The sequence below is a fragment of the Lycium barbarum genome, chromosome 7 (assembly GCF_019175385.1).
Source record: "Lycium barbarum isolate Lr01 chromosome 7, ASM1917538v2, whole genome shotgun sequence".
Taxonomy (NCBI): Eukaryota; Viridiplantae; Streptophyta; class Magnoliopsida; order Solanales; family Solanaceae; genus Lycium; species Lycium barbarum.
The window spans coordinates 122,700,304-122,717,565 of record NC_083343.1 but is presented as its reverse complement, the minus strand read 5'-3'; the positions used below and the strand labels follow the sequence as shown (position 1 = coordinate 122,717,565).

Genomic DNA, 17,262 nt, shown 5'->3' with positions numbered 1-17,262 from the left:
ATGAGAGCTTAAAGAAATTTTGTGGCTTGTAAGATTGAGGAAAATGGTGTTTGAAAATAATGGGGGAGGAAGAGGGCTGAAAAAATGAGATTAAAGGATGAGCATTGGATAATATTACTGATGCAAGAAAGTTTGCTTGATATATTGTCTTGTTTAAGTTACAAGAGAAATAGTCTTTTTAATATACAGAATGGGGGCAATTTTAGTCTTCTCTACCGGGACCAAATTAAAATGAATTTGTTTAAATCCTATAGAATTAGTCTATTTATACATTTGACTTCATATAAATTATTACAAAGAGTTGTTTATTTTATGTTCTCCACGATTTATAAGTTGAGGTCTTATTATTATTCGAAATTCCAGATTAGTTGAAACACATTAAAATTTGGTACGAAGTGTAACTGGTGTTCGAAGAATGGTTGCATTGCTAGTTCAGAAGAATTTACCTGTTATACACCATTTGTGCAAACAAATGTTTTACATCATCAGGTCATCCAAAATATATCTAGTAAACCTCTTTAATATATGAGATCTGAAATATTTTAAATAAGATATTACCTGTTTAAACATGTAAATTTCACCTATAAAAATTTGCTAACACAAACGATGGATATTATTTAAATTTGTTGGAAAATGTCACATTTGAGACATTGTTTTGCTGTGTCCAATGTTACCATGATAGTTTGAAGTCAAATGTAGATTACGAGAGGTCAAAGTAAACAACAATATCCATAAAATTACAGTCACTCAAAATAATTATGTTGCATTGCGAAATACAATCTTATGGCCACTCATTTTTCTTCCAGCAATTCCCTCCCTACCATCCAAAAATCATAAACAATAAATGGACTTCATTTTATTTTAGTCATGAAAAATGCCATATGTTTTTATTTTTTAAATTAAGAGAATCCACATTGCCCCTATATATTTGGTCGGTCAACTGTAATTCAACCACGTACTTATCTAACTGTCAACGGTTTACCATTCTTATCAAAAAAAACATCACAAATACCGAACTTTTTAGTTATTGTTATGTTTATATTCAAGAAAACAGTTAGAAGAAAAAAAGAGAGAAAACTGAAAGAAAAAAAAAGACAAAATAGAAAAAGAAAGAAGACAAAAACGAGCTACTAAACTCGTTTTTTTCTTCTTCTTTTTCGTATCATAATTTCAACAAATATAATCTTTTTGATTCATTTATACAAATTTATCTCAATTTTATCTTAAATTTTGTAATTTATACATAGGTAGGCTCCCACCCCATGTTGTCAATCATTATTGCTGTTTTTCTTTCCTTTTATGAACATCTTTTAATAATTTGATTGAATTAATTGTCTTTTCTTTTTGTTTTGCAGTAAATTTTGGACCATATATATTTAATAAGAATACTTTTTATTTCTTTTTTTGGAGAATATTTTCACACACAAAGAAATATCAATAATAGCTTCTCTGAGTTATTCCTGGTATGTTCCTTTATATTCTTTTTTTTTTTCTAACAATTTTCATGTTAATTATCTAATATTAAAATATGTTATCTATCTGTTAATCTGTAATTAACACATGATTATATTTAAGCTTTGGGTACCAGAAGGAGTAGATATGAAATGCAAATTTAGCCTAAGATGATTCTATGTTGTTTAGTTCCATCTCACATATTATAAACATGGGGGTTACGTTGGCTTTATCTTTTTTTTTTTTTTTTTTCTTTTGCCCTTTTCTAGAGCTCCGAGTTTTTACCTTTATTTTTGTCGGTGAATTACGGGTTTTGGTAAATTTATTTTGTGGGCATAAATTAATTGATTCTGATAACCCTGTTTTATGATTCCATAAACTTTTTTTCGGGTGATTTCCTCCCTTCTCCCTTCTATTCAAGCTTTGGTGGATAGAGTTATCCGATATTGTGTTGAAGGTATAGAAAATCTAAGAATGAACCGTTGATAATTCGCCAGATCATTGATACAAAAAATATCCAAATACCAAATCCGACTTCTATATACTTTCCACAAACTAGAAGAAGCTCGTGGGAAAGTCAAAGAAAGAACTTGTTCTTCTGACGCTAAGATTTCTTTCAATAATTCCGAGCCCGTTCTTTTCAAAAAAGTGCGTACAGTACTTTTATGTTTCTGAGTTAAAGTTCTAGTGCAAGAGGTACCCGTAGAATTAGTCGAGGTGCGTTAAAGCTGGCCTGACACCACGTTTATCAAAAAGAAAAAACATGTGTGTCTGATCCCGTAAACTGCAAGTTTTATGAAGGTTAATAAACTGTGGAGCTCTTTGAGAATTGGCTAATCTTGTTTTAGCATAGTTTAGTTTTTAGCTTGCTCGTTTTAGGTGTTCGATCCCATATTGATGGTTACTTCTGGTGTATATGTACTTGTTTTAGGGGGCTTGATCAGCTTGCTTAAATGAGGCCACATCCTGCGATCTCGTATTCTCGTTAGCTGCAAGTGTAGTGTTTATAATTTCTATTTCCTTTTTTCATTTACTGCTACTCTGTGGTATTTGAGCCTCAAGTGCTATGCAGGGTTGGCTAAACATAACATAATTCAGGTGTTCTAAGCAAATATTCTTCTTAATCTGAAATGTGAATATCTACTGATAAGAAATGGCTATTTAGCTGTTAAAATGAGGTCCTTTGGATGTGATTATTTACACACTGATGTCCGGTTGAACTTAAACTAGTTGAGGGTTAAACCGTCAGTCTCAAGTTAATTTTTCTCCATGTATTTTCAACTCACGAATTCGAGACAGTTATATGCCCAAAGCTGTCATTTTTACCTTTCTCGGATTATACAATGGCCTAGCGGATCAACTTATAATGGGTGTTTAAGTAGGTATCAGTCTCACTAAAAAAAGTAGATGTCATGATGCTCTTGCATATTAACTAGCTTTTGTTCCAACACTGCAAACATTTGAACTGCATACTGTTAGTCCTCAGCTTGTCATAACTTTTGTTATGAACAGTTATCTCTTGGTTGTCACTGCATTAAACCTTCTCAGGGGCATATGTTTAATGTAGTTGAAGTTATGGAGCTTCCACATGATCGCTGCACATTAATTTTAGAATTCTTTCTTATTTAACTCGTCAGTTATGACTAAGTACAAGGCAAATCCAAGATTCTTCATGAATTTTGTTGATTTAAGGACTTATCTTCTTGCTATTAATCCGCTAAGCTGCTAATCCTCACACGAATCATGGCTAACTATTCTTGTCATATCGTATCTTTGAGTGGTAGATCTATATGCTAGCTTGTTGTTCCAGACTGGAAAAGAAAAGAACTTACCACTTGATGTGCATTCAATTACTGTTCCTTCCTTTTTGTGATCGTTCATCTCTGCTATGATTATGTGTTGCTCATAATTGATATGTTACATTTTGAAGGACATACAGATACTTTAAGATTGTTACTGCAGCTGTATAACTTCTGCGATCTAATAATATGGTTTATCTTGATGTTAGGAATGTAAAATGGAGAGCCTTTTAGGCCTGCCGCAATCCTAACCCACTCCCTACCCAACCCCCTCCCCCCACCCCAACCCAAAAAAAAAAACAAGGAAGTTGTTTAGTTTTTGAGTCACTTAACTGTTCCACCAAAGGCAAACTTCACTTCTGATGATTCTAACTTCTTAGTATCAATATTCCTTAATTTAAAGAATGGTCACAGAGGACATAGATACATACAAGTAATCTAGTGTCGTGCAGAAAATGGTGCATTTTGTTCGTCACCTTATGCCCTACCTCGTCTCTGGGTCCTTAGGTATTCACTAAGCATGTTTCCTACATGGGGCTCTTTCTTCACTTTTAAGTATGCAATTCAAATTTACTTCTAAATGGATGGACCTACATAAGTGTTTGCTTTGAGTTTCTCCAGTTAGTCTTATAAAGGAAACCGATTGAAATCTCAAGTGCTATACTCATATGAGATGATTGCAGAAATTTGATAGAGAGGTTATATATCTCCTAACGTTTTCTGTGATTGATTGATTTCTAGGTCTCCACTTGGTTATCCTAAGCTCTTAACTGGAAATGGGAGATGCCAAAGATCTGAAACAAAATGCTCCAGAATCCTCTCCTATACCTGAAGTTTCCTCTCCAAATGAGGATAAATCACTTAGTGCAGCTCAAACCAGCCAACACCCGAATGAAAAAGTAAATTCCGAGACTCAAAAACCAGCCGCGGATGCTTCTGAGAATGTAGAAGAGCCTTCTCTGTCGCTTGAAAAGAGTGAGACGCATACAAAAGGAACTTTAATTTCAGCCTCTTCCACTAAATCTGATGAAGCTTCTAGTACACCTATGGTTGATCAGGAAGACTCATCTCAATTGGTACAGAGTCCGAAACCATTGGAGCCTCCTGCCGATGGAAATACAACAGCTCCATCCGATACCAGTCCATCGTCTCTATCAAGTGAAAAACCAAGTGGTTCTAATGGTGATGTTCACAGCCAGCCACATAATACTTCTGATGGTCCAAAAGATGAGACAGATACTTCATCATTATTAACCGGGAATTCAGACACATTGGCCCTAAAAGAGGAAGAAATAAAAGATTCTTCTGAACATATTCAATCTAATCATTCAGGAGCAGAAGCAAGTAATAATTCTCCTATTAGTACACAAAGTGCTGATGATTCACCTTCTACTTCTCCTATCCAAGTGAAAAAACTTGAAAATAACAGTCATGTAGAGTCATCGGATAACATTGATGAGCCCCTAGCCAAGGCGTCCACTCTGAGAGTCAAGATCCCAGGACCCACTTCCCCTTCTAAGCATCCTGAGAACTTTGACATAAACAGAGTTAATATTGACACAGCAGCACCAATCGCATCTGTGAAACAGGCAGTTTCAAAGTTTGGAGGGATTGTCGACTGGAAGGCTCATCGACAACAGACAGTGGAGGTATTCTCGTGTTAAGTGGTTGTATAACCTATTCTGAAAAGTACTTACTGCCATAAGTTCTTTTCGAAAAAGATCTTTTGGAGAGTTACAATTTGTATTTGGCTACTCACTTTTACAAGCACTTTTGCTAATATTGGAGCAACAACTTATGCTAGGCCAAGGTTCCAACAGTGCTTCTGGGGAACAATTTAGCTTTTGAAAAACAACTTCTGCTACTACTTTATAGCACTTATTTTTTTCCTAAAAGCTTGGTCAAACACCTATAACAACAACAACAACGTACCCAGTGTAATCCCAAAAGTGGGGTCTGAAGAGGGTAAGATGTACGTCGACCTTACGTCTACCTTTGTAGGGTAGAGAGGTCGCTCTCGATAGACCCTCGGCTCAAACTCAACTCTCTAAAATCTATTACTTTTGGTTTCTCAGAAGCTTGGTTAAAAAGGCTACCCCAATTTTATGTTATTTTCTTGACTTTTAAAGCTCTTTTTTTTTTTTCTTCTTTGTTTGTGCAGAAACGGAATATTATTGAGCAAGAACTAGCAAAAGTGCAGGAGGAAATCCCGTTATATAAGAAACAATGTCAGGATGCGGAAGATGCAAAAGTGCTAGTTCTGAAAGAACTAGATAGCACTAAGAGACTCATAGAAGAGTTAAAGCTCAACCTAGAGAGAGCACAAATGGAAGAGCAACAAGCAAGACAGGATTCGGAACTTGCCAAGCTTAGGGTAGAAGAGATGGAGCGGGGGATTGCTGATGACGCTAGTATTGCAGCCAAAGCACAGCTTGAAGTTGCTCGAGCCAGGCTTGAAGCTGCAGTTTCAGAGCTTAAAACCGTGAATTCTGAATTAGAAGTTCTCCGTAAGGAGTATGCTTTATTGGTGTCTGAAAAAGATGTTGCTGTGGAAAAAGCAGAAGAAGCTGTTTCGGTATCAAACGAAGTTGAAAAGACAGTGGAGGATTTGACTGTTGAGCTTATTACTTCAAAGGATTCTTTGGAGGCTGCGCACGCTGCACATCTGGAGGCCGAGGAACACAGAGTCGGAGCCACTATGGCAAGAGAGCAAGATACTCTAAACTGGGAGAAAGAACTGAAGCGGGCAGAAGAGGAACTTGAGAGGGTAAACCAGCAAATTCTGTCTGCAAAGGGTCATAAAGCAAAATTAGATACTGCTTCAGCTTTGCTACAAGATCTCAACAATGAGTTAGCAGCTTACATGGAATCAAAGTTAAAACAGGAGGCCGATGAAGAAGGGAAGAACTCAAAAGGCGAGCTATTAGAACCGGAGAAAAGAAGTCATCATGAGATACAAGAAGCAGTGGCATCGGCTAAGAAGGAACTCGAAGAAGTGAAGCTCAACATTGAGAAAGCGACAGCTGAAGTAGGATGCCTAAAAGTAGCAGCAATTGCATTGAAGGAAGAACTGGAAAAGGAGAAATCAGAACTAGCTTCCATACAACAAAGAGAAGGAATGGCGGGAATCGCCGTTGCATCTCTTGAAGCTGAGTTGAAACGAACAAAGTCAGAGATTTCCCTGTTGCGGACGAAGGAAAAAGAAGCAAGAGAAAAGATCATGGATCTTCCAAAGCAACTACAAGAGGCAGCACAAGAGGCCGATCGTGCAAAGTCACTTGCTCAAATGGCTCGTGAAGAGCTGAGGAAGGCAAAGGAAGAGGTGGAGCAAGCAAAGGTAGCTGCTAATACCATGGAAAGTAAACTGCTTGCAGCCAAAAAAGAAATAGAAGCTGCAAAAGCTTCAGAGGATTTAGCAGTAGCAGCTATAAGTGCTCTACAAGATAGTGAATCAACCGAAAACACTAAGGATGAGGCAACCAGAATAACTCTTTCTTTGGAGGAATATTATGAACTCAGCAAGCAGGCTCATGAGGCAGAGAAACAAGCTAACATAAGGGTGACTGCTGCTATGTCCCAAATAGAAGTAGCCAAGGAATCAGAGTTGAATAGTCTAAACAGGCTCGAGGAGGTTAATCTTGCTGTGACTGAAAAGAAGGAAGCACTGGAAATCGCACTGCAGAAGGCCGAGAAAGCCAAAGAAGGAAAATTGGCAGCAGAGCAAGAGCTGAGGAAATGGAGAGCGGAGCATGAGAAAAAACGGAAATCTGGTGTATCCATTCCACCAGTAAACAAAACAACAAGCGCAAAAATGAGTTTTGAGGAGAATAAAGAATCAAAAGCTCAAAGCTTAAGTCCAAAAGAAAATGTGCAAACAAGCAACACTGAAACTGACTCATCTCCAGAAGTGAAGGTCCCGAAGAAAAAGAAGAAATCCTTCTTCCCACGCATCTTTATGTATCTGGGCAGAAAGAAAGCACAGGCCAAGGCAAGATGATGATCTCTGCTACATTTTTCTTGGTTTGAAAAGGGTAAATTCTTGTAGAATATTTATGTATATGCTGAGGTGTTTTATGTACAGTACTAAAATAATTCTCACTTTCTGGATGGCAGATTATAGAGGGCAATAAGTTTGTCATAGGTTTGGCTCTGTCAATAAGCCTTTGCGTATTAAAGTTGTTGGCGGCTTCAAATGTGTACTCCTGCTAGTTCTGCAAAAAGCTAGCAGCAATTCAAAAGCTTGGCCTTGTGAAGATATGAGTTCCCTTGTGTTTCATGTTCGTATGGGTTATATAAAGCAACACATCTATTTTTGCTATCACTTGGCATATCATTCAATGCTAATCGTCTCACAGTCCGACTTCTAACTCTAAGCTCTATTATCCTAATAGTTTTGTCTGTTTGTAATAATTTCCTCCACTTTATTGCATATAGTCCTGATTGATTGCTGTAATGAATCGAGTCAAATGTGCAGTTATGTTGTCCATTTCTCATGGACAGAAGATACCTTAGCAATTTAATGTATTTACACTCTACCGAACTTCTGTGTTTTGAAAATCATCCTAAAATCCCCTGGACTTTAATCTTTGTATTGAAACCATATGATACATTATGTGTCCAATATGCTATGCTTTTTTTATTTACCTCAACTGAACATAATCTCTATTACTGGTCCTTAAGGATGTTTCAACAGTAAAAGTGTATACCTCAAGATTCAACAAGCTCTTCTAGTATAAACCGGTAGCAGTCATATCTCGCGGACAGGCAAATCCTGCCAGTTTTGCCTATCAGTCTACTTCTCATGTCCACGAGCCCAATCTCTTTTAGTATCTTTTTACAACCCCTATAAAGGATGAGTCCTTTTGAGATACTATTCACAACTTTTCTAACACCTAGAACCATATCTAGGTCCTCTGACATGTTGCAACTAGTGCTCTAAAAAGGTGATAAGTCTAGGCGTAAATTCAAGAATCAACATTACATTAATCGAAGTATTTAAAGCAAAACTGATATTTCCCATAAATGTTTTTGATTGAAATTGAGCCATGGTTATGTTTTCCTGTACATTTACCATTACATGGTGAAAGCCAGAGAGGGCAAAATTGAAACTCAAAAATTTTGAGAAATTTAATGCTGACTGCTTATTCCCATTTTTATACACAAGCAATTTGTGCTTCTTGTCCTCAGTAGAAAGGACATGCAAAGGGGACTCCAAAGTCAGCTGTCCCTGTTTTGGTCGTCCTCTTTTCTTGTGTCTTGCAACTCTACACGGCCTGTCACCAAAAACAGGAAATATCATCAGCTTCTTGAATAGAACTCACAGATAACATGTATTATTTGTATCAAAATCTCGCAAGACAGGACCTTGTGGGATGCTGAGCAACTTAGATAGAAAAGGAGCAAAAGAAATAATTTCAACACTTAGGGGTATGGGGAGCCTTGGAGCAACGGTAATGTTGTCTCCATGTGACCTATTGGTCACGGGTCAGAATCCGTTACACCCTCTGGGATGCGACCTTTCCTTGGACTTGCGTGAATGCGAGATGCTTCGTGCAGCAGACTGCCCTTTTTACTTGAGGGGAGAGGGGGGTAAAGGAAGGGAGCGAAGAAGTATAATTTTTAAGGAGTTTAGCACCATCTTTCCCCTGGTGCCACCCTTATGAAATGTGCAGGGGTATAACATCACTTAACCAACTCATAAAGCTTCATGGAGCAATTTTTGATATCAAGACTGTAAAAGCAATTCAAAAGGGTGCCTCTGAGCTTACATCAAACTAGTAAAGAGTTGCTTATAGCAGTTTGCATGAAAATGTAGTCTAAATGAGATGTTTAGCAAAAGTTACCGAGGAACTCTATGCGAAAAACATTAACTAGCTATGGTGATCCAAACTTATAGAGCCCATTTAGCAGAAAACTTGGTTCAAAATAAAGGAACAGAGTTGGTAGCAGAGCCCTTGTACATATTCCTAAGAGATATTCCTCATATAGCATTTAGCCTCTTGTTTGTTTTTAAATCCAAACTATCTAGTTCGACATCATCTGGTAGGGTAGAAAATTAAGTTCAGCAGAATCTATCTCATGTTTCAAATTCCAACAAGTGTATGTTAAATCATGTAAATTTACCGTACCAAATAATGACACTAAAGATGGAGGAGGTTTCGATCCATTTGAACTCGCATCTATCCCTGCATGATGAAGATGTCCCTCTGAAATTAGAGGTAGATCAATAGTAGAGACAGCAAATAGAATCTGCATTTTTGTTCTCTATTGTGCAACTAGATAGACAAAATACATGCAGTAGAAATGGAGATAGAACAATAAGCAAAGAATATCAAAAGCTTGTAAATGTGTCAGAGCAACCGTTCATGTGTACTTTTGGCTATTTCTAATCTCACAAATTAGAGGATACAGTTTCTACTGATGCTGCAGTAATTTATTTTAGACTAAGTAAGCAGCTAACTTACACTAATTAAGTAGTTACCTTATTGCCTTTCACTAATAAAGTAGTTTCATAAGGAACCTGACATATTCTAACTAATATATCACAGCCAAAAGTTAAAGAATTTAATTCAAGGCAGCAGTGTTTTGAAAGTTGGCACCTGAAGTTCCAGCTGATTTAAGAATGTCTGATTTCTTGTAAGTATATCCAATAAAATTGGAGTCTTTTGATGTTAACATCTGCATGTTGGAATCGACAAGTTAGGCCAGTATATACTTAATAGCTAGGGATCCAAAGTCTTTGGGAAAGGAAAAATATAACTTTAAAAATCTCAAATAAAGAAACATGCACAAGTTACTAACTCCTTCTCAAGAATCACTGCTAAACAGGTAACTGATAGGGTCTCACTGGGACAAGCATAAAGTTTCCAGATATTTAGGTGATCAGTATTTTGCTCATACAGTTAGACCTCTCTGTAACAACATTTCACTATAACGTCCAAATTTCCTTTGGAACCGACTTTCATACTATGTGATAATATATGTTATATAATAGCATCTTGCTATAGCAGCCAAAAAATATCTGGTCAGACAACGTTGTTATAGAGAGGTTTTAACTGTAGTTACATTCTAGCATTGAGTTTTCTTTTCTGTAGTGTTTTCTTAGATGACGGAGTGAAGTAATGCATTGTGAACAGGCAATCACTACCTTTCGCCAGGGTCCCACTCTTGGTGCTGTTGATTGTGAACCTTCTACCTACAAATGAAAAGTGAGTATTTAAAGCATAAAAGAGGTCATTTAAGGAAAATCTCACATAAACCTGCTTTGAAATAAAATGATAATATCACTTTGAGCAAGACACTAAAATTCTAAGATCTCCAAATTTCAGAATTTACACGGATCGTTCAGGGGCAGAGCCACATTAGGGGTTACGGGTTCGGCAGAACCCAGTAACTTTGGCTCAAACCCTGTATTTGTGTTAAAAAAGTTTATTTAATATGTAAAAATAATATATATTGGAACCCAGTATGCAAAAAGAAATGTGGTCCAGAACCCTTAAGCTAAAAATCATGGTTTCGCCTTGGTGGATCAGTGTTAAGGACAAAAGGCTTGTGGAAGTCAAATGCAAAAGAATGACTTTATCAGAAGCCGAAAGGGAGATATCTATTGATAATACTCAGAAATAGCAAAGATTCAACCGAACAAGTTCATAAATGATGGATGAATTAGTCGAATTGCATGTAGAAGTTACTAAGGTAGAGAAAAGGCGGGTGGTATCTTCATGATTTTTGGACAAGACAGAGAAAAAGTGAAAGAGATATATATGAGGATAATCACATTCATGTAAGGCTCATGGATCATGAAGCAAAAGGATGACTTCTAACTGACCTCATTGTCATGAGCGTGAATTTATAAATACTTGATCCTCCATAGAAAGTCAAATTAATACAATAAGTGTTCTATAAGCAAAAATACTCACTTCAGCAAACTTCTCAAAATTTTGAGTGTCTAGTTCTCCAGTAACAATGGGTCTGTAGGCAGCTTCCATTTCATAAAGTGCATCCCACTTAGTTCCATTGAACCAAGGATGAGCCTAGAGACATATTCACACATTAAGAGGAAGAAACTAAACCACAAAAATAAAGTCATCATGAGCATACGAACTTGTATCAGATCTTGGAAAAAAAGATGTAAATAGTGTCAACCATAGGAGGAAAAATGATCCTTTAATGAAAAAGCGACATAATTCAAAGGAGAAAGAAGCCTATTCCATTTTTATTTGTCTGAAAACAGTGTCTGCACTCTGCAGAGTCAATTGGCATTAATTCATTCCTTTAGTGGTTATTTACCTTTATTTCCTCCACTCCTCCGGTTCCCAATCTTGATTCGACATCACACAACAAACGACATATCAGATCCTTAGCCTCATCTGATACTTTTGGTTCTTCCGGGAATTTCAAGCATGCTCTCCAATTGATAATCTGATACATAAAAAGAAATATAACACATCATACAAAGATTAAAAAAGAATATGACACCATCATACAAAGAAACTTGTAAAAGCTAACAGCACGTCTGGCATGAGTTTGAAACTCATTTTTCTTGTCCAAAAGGATGCTTGAAGAATTGAGAAAGCAATCATTTCTAAGCCATGGCCTTTTTTGGAATCTTTGTTCGCAATAGTTTTGTCTCGATAAAATTCGTAGATCATTCTAGAGTCCAGGTGTGTGTGACAGGAATTATCTTATTTTCACCACATAATAAACAAAACGAATATTGAAGTACCTTGCGACATGTGAATCTTGGATCTTCTGAGCAGAAGGGAGGATAACCTACGAGCATCTCGTACAAGATTGCCCCCAATGACCACCAATCACATTCCATTCCATATCCTTTCTTCAACAAAACCTCAGGTGCCATGTAATCAAGAGTTCCCACAGTAGAATACGCCTACAAAAGAGTTCCACGGATAAGTTGATTATATTCTACAATCATCATCGCATAATTAAACGACAATGAAACCAAATAGAAGAATTTAAAATACAAAATTCTTTAGCAGACACAATAATGGAAAAATGTAGTACTAATATAAGGATACCAGGGCACGGCGGTTGCGTTTCCATTGTTGTAATTGTTCTTTTTGCATTAACCATGGAGCTTTATCACTATCAGCCTCACTTAAGGAGTTCTGAGTTGTCAGATCCTCATCTTCCAACAGTGATGAGTATTTATTTTCCAGTGGTTTACATAAACCAAAATCAGAAAGCTTTAGATGTCCATTTTTGTCCAGTATAAGGTTATCTGGCTTAATGTCCCTGAAAGCAGAATAAATATTCCTGAATCAGCTGCAAGGCGAGATTGTAGACTAAACCTGAAAATGTCTGCATACACGAAAAGATAATGGCATAGCACATGGCAACAGACAAGTTTATCCTCCCACGTACTAAAGTTAACATAGACGCATGTATTGCTATGCTTTTATATAATATAGTGAATCAATCAACATATAAGATTGCAAAAAAACCCAAATTCTGTTGATGTATTATTCAGATACCTGTGCACATAATTGTGCTGATGAATAGAATGAATTGCTAAAATACTTTCTGCCATATAGAACCGAGCAACATCTTCACAAAGAATATCTTCTCTCATCAGTAAGGTCATAATGTCACCTCCAGGTAAATATTCCATGATAAGGTATAAGAAATCTGAATCTTGGAAAGAATAGAAAAGTTTCACTATGCACCGACTATCAACCTCTACAAGCAAATTCCTCTCAGATCTAACATGCTCAACCTGAAAGAACCAGATGAAGTTTATTTATATCAGCGTACATGAGTCTATATAATTTTAGACACAGGATTGATGATTAGAAATTTCTTCAATCAGCTTCGGTATATAAACATTTCATAAAAATATTATTTCACTATATCATCAACTTTCACCTGCCCTCGGCTAAGCATCTCTGATTTCTTCAACTTCTTCATGGCAAAAACGTCGCCAGTAGTTTTAAATCGACACAGTCTAACCTGCATTAGCAAATTAGATCCTGTAAGAAATCACTTCATTTGATATCTGTTTTCTTCCTGTCCACACGTGGACATTGTGTATTGTGTCTCAATATCCTAGGCAATAGAGCTCTTACTGAAAGTAGAATTTATAGTGCACATTCAGTACAAACATAGTTCTCGTATCTAGCATAGTGCTTACACTATAATAATGAGTTCCTTGCCTGCACATATTTTATAAACGAAAAAATGATAAAGCTTAGAACAAATGAGAACGCAAAAGACTCTTGCCCCAAAGACCTATTCATGTGGGGAAAAGGGGGTTGATGCAGTTCTAAAGACCAGCATATATTTCCCATTAATATCATGTGCAAGCATTTCGGTAGCAAACATTACGAGCTGGAGATCATATGTGCTTCTCCACAACAATGCCAGTGCAAGTCTTAAATACTAGCATAACAAGAAATGTGATGTGCAGATATTTCAGACTCTTGACTCCACCGATGCTCATTTTGGCAGCAAACTCACCTCTGCTAATCCATCTATCATCTTGTTTAATCAATTAACTTCCTTAAAGGAGATGAAGTAAGGGATAATATGCACTCTAAAATCTTCTATATCTGTCTATATGACTAATTTAAGCACCTCTTTGCTCACAATTAGTGATCATAAGTTGGTCAGCATAGATGGTTTTTGTTTTGGAAGTTCCATAACTTGCAAAGACACTAACTTTAGCCTTAACAATCACTTAATTGAAAAACTAAGACATATGTTAAATGAATCCTATTAAACAGGATCATTTGATTTGTTGATCCATGTATCTGATGCTGATCAGTGCTAAATTACTAAACTGATCAACGAATGAACTATGCCTCAATCCCCAACTAAGATCGGCTATACGAATCCTCTATATCTATTCTGCTCTATTCGATTTCAAATCATTCCAATACTCAAATAAGGCAATACGATTACCATCCAGACATCTTCTTAACTAAATTTACTCCAATTCTATGAAATGGAGTTGGGAAAAAGACGTACCTCCCCGAATGCGCCTTTACCAATGACTGTCAACAGTTCAAAGTCATCAATTCCAACTTTATGCCTCTGCAATCTCATAAACTCAGTCTCCCTCTTCTCCAAATTCCTCAGCATCTTCTCTTGCTCATCATCCGGTATCTGTGCTTCTTGCGCCTTCCTCTGCAACGCTCTTCGCCTGAAACACACAAACATAACAGAAAACAATTAAAGAGTCAAATACAAACTACACATAATGCGTAAATACAACAACTATGTCTCACTCCCAAACAAGTTGGGATAGGCTATATATTCACTGACCAAGTCAACATATACAAAATGAGAAGTACTACAAGTTCTCTATATTTCCTGCTGGTGAATCTTTGATAAGGCTAAAAGACTCCTAGAAAGTATAGGACCTAAAGTAAATGGTATTAACATTACTAAAATATATTCCCAACTAATTGGCATTGCGTATAAATCTGGTCAATTCATGTTGAATCCTCACACTATTGCGTAAAAAAGAACATTTCTTTGCGATCTTGCAAGCTAGAAGTTTTATTATATGGGTCATGAACAACAATTCCTTTTTACTTACTAGAGTCTGAATAGATTATTTATAACATACTGTATTAGATAAATTTCTTAACACAAATACAAGATTTGAGCCAAAGTTACTGAAATCTGCGGAACCCATAACCACTAATGTGGCGCCGCCCCAATTAAAACAATACAAACTACAAACGCATGTTAAAATAGGCGGAGCCAGAATTTTTAGTTCATGGAACCACAAATCCTTTTACTACTAGTATTAAATGAATTCTTTTAACACAACTACAAGATTTGAGTCAAAGTTACTATGTTTTGCTGAACGCGTAACCACCATTGTGGCTCCACCCCTAGACTTAAAACAACACAAACTACAAACATTGTGTAAATGCAGGCATGTAAGAGATATAAATAACCTTTCTTTGCGATCTTGCAAGCCTTGAAGATAGTTCTTGTAATGATTCTCAATGATTTGCTTAGCTGCAGCTGCTTTTTGGCGTGTGACTGGTGAAGAAGCAGAAAATTCTGGCTCCAATGAATTGAATACCTGATCAGCAGCTCCCTCCATTTGATTCAAACTAAAACTTCCCAGATCCCAAAACTGAAAGAATGAAAGAACTAAACAGAAGAAAACTATAAAGGGTGTCTTGTAACCAATAAAAAAGATTCAAGATTTGGAGTTAGTTGTTTTATAGTGAGAGTAAATTCAGTTAAAGAAAAGACAATATTTGTCTGTTTCTATAACATACTTAGAGAAGTAAAATGAAAGGAGGAGGGAATCTTGAGAGTGAGTGAAGTTGGAAGTACGAGGCAAACTGAACAGGAAATAAATAAGGAAATACTCGCTCCGTCTCAATTTAAGTGTTCTATTTTTCTTTTTTGATCTATCCCAAAAAGAATATTTTTTTCTATGTTTAATAAGTTAATAATTTAAATATCCACATGACAAATATAAAACTACAAGATTTCAAGAACATTTTAATATATTATACATATATTTAATTTAGAATTATAAGATTCAATAATTTTTTTTATAATTAAAATTTGATATTTAGTTAAATTAAGACATTTAAATTGAGGACGGAAGGAGTAAGAAAGTGGGGTATTTGTCAGTGTCAGCATAGGAGTTAAAGACTTTGTCGGGAGAAGTACTTTGTACAGATGAAATACTGATAGCTTTTGGTGGGCTGTCAATTGACAGTATTCAGATGAATTAGCTGTAAGTGTGATGGGGAATTGGGGGGGCTGGCGTAGTATGAGATTTGTTGGGAATTGGAGTGATAGTGACGCCTATAATAATATCCCAACTTGTTGTATTGAGAAAGTGAAAAGATTTTGACAAGGAAAGAACCTGGGAAGCATTTTTGAGGACCCATTGGGCCTATTACATCACTTTTCCTTTTTTCCTTTACTTCTGTTGACATGTGACAAATTCAACAATGGAGTATTCAATTGGACAAAAACCAGAATTTCGGGTCAAATATTATAGGGAAGAGGTATAAATTTGCTCTTAATTATGGATCTAGTGGATCTAGTTAGCATCTCAAACACTTCGATTAGCGCCTGAGGTTGCCACGTGTCCCCGCATGATCAACTATTATAGAATGACATGTCTAGACGATTTAGCAAAGTTTAGTGATGAATATGTTCATTTTCCTTTATTTTTCTTTCTTTTATCTTTCAAGAAATCACGCTCTCAGCTAAAAACTCTTCTCTGTTGCGAAATCCTATCCTCAAGAAATGTTCTCAATTGAAAACTCATAGCAAAAATAGTTATTCATTATCTCAAAGAAATTGAAGTGCAAACAAAGCACTATAAGAAAATTTCATCTTAAGAACTGTTTTATTTGCAACTTAATTAGAGATAAAAAGGATTTGTTTACATTTATAAGTGGAGAATCACTATTTATCCTTTGATGGAAGGGAGAAAACTTAAGGGCCGTTTAACCATGAAAATTATTCACTTTTTCGGATTGTTTTTTTTTTTTTTGTGCGGATTGCCCTTCATTTGGGGTGGTCTTTAATTTTTGCCCTTCAAATTGGTGGTCTTTAAATTTTACCCCTCGCCTAACACCCCAAGGTTGTGGGTTTGAACCCCAGCTCAGTAAAAAAAAAATCGCAAGGCAGACTTTGCAAAATTTTGCCTCGGGCAGAATTTTGCAAATCTGTCTAGCGAAATTCTGCCTTAGGGCAAAATTTCTGCCCATGCAAATTCTTCCTTAAGGCAGAAATTCTGCCTGTGCCATGTAAATTCTTCCTGAAGGCAGAATTTTTGCCTGAAGGGAAAAATTTAAAGACCACCATTTTGAGAGGTAAAAATTAAAGACCACCCCCAGCGAAGGGCAATCCTGCAAATCGCCCAAATTATTTTACTTTATTTGGAAATCAGCTTTTGGCCATAAAAATTCCAAATAATTTGGAAAACAACTAAAACCTTGTTTTCACTTTCAATACATTCAAACAACCAAATATTTTTTGCAAAAACTATAACCAAACACAA

The 17,262-nt window shown here is 36.3% G+C and overlaps 2 protein-coding genes across 8 annotated transcripts; one reads left to right on the top strand and one right to left on the bottom strand.

The window, feature by feature from the left end:
- The first annotated feature begins 1,056 nt into the window (after positions 1-1,056).
- LOC132604099 (protein WEAK CHLOROPLAST MOVEMENT UNDER BLUE LIGHT 1-like) lies at positions 1,057-7,858 on the top strand. 6 transcript variants are annotated; one of them, XM_060317436.1, is made up of 5 exons: positions 1,057-1,247; positions 1,356-1,463; positions 3,993-4,900; positions 5,413-7,239; positions 7,365-7,858. In XM_060317436.1, exons 3-5 carry the CDS (start codon positions 4,028-4,030, stop codon positions 7,458-7,460), a joined length of 2,796 nt encoding a protein of 931 aa, XP_060173419.1. In that variant the 5' UTR covers positions 1,057-1,247; positions 1,356-1,463; positions 3,993-4,027; the 3' UTR covers positions 7,461-7,858. The 6 variants fall into 6 exon arrangements, with proteins under 6 accessions (XP_060173419.1, XP_060173421.1, XP_060173420.1 ...); XM_060317438.1 differs by lacking the exon at positions 1,356-1,463; XM_060317437.1 differs by lacking the exons at positions 1,057-1,247; positions 1,356-1,463 and adding an exon at positions 1,541-2,100.
- A 387-nt stretch (positions 7,859-8,245) lies between these two features.
- LOC132604098 (uncharacterized) lies at positions 8,246-15,576 on the bottom strand. Of its 2 annotated transcripts, none has more exons than XM_060317432.1 (12): positions 15,179-15,576; positions 14,238-14,412; positions 13,137-13,220; positions 12,746-12,987; positions 12,290-12,506; positions 11,977-12,141; positions 11,541-11,672; positions 11,171-11,284; positions 10,399-10,446; positions 9,851-9,929; positions 9,380-9,457; positions 8,246-8,524 (listed from the first exon to the last, which is right to left on the bottom strand). In XM_060317432.1, the coding sequence occupies exons 1-12, from the start codon at positions 15,328-15,330 to the stop codon at positions 8,469-8,471; spliced, it is 1,542 nt and encodes a 513-aa protein (XP_060173415.1). In that variant the 5' UTR covers positions 15,331-15,576; the 3' UTR covers positions 8,246-8,468. The 2 variants fall into 2 exon arrangements, with proteins under 2 accessions (XP_060173415.1, XP_060173416.1); XM_060317433.1 differs by having other exon boundaries at positions 9,380-9,436; positions 15,179-15,575.
- Between the last annotated feature and the right edge of the window lie 1,686 nt (positions 15,577-17,262).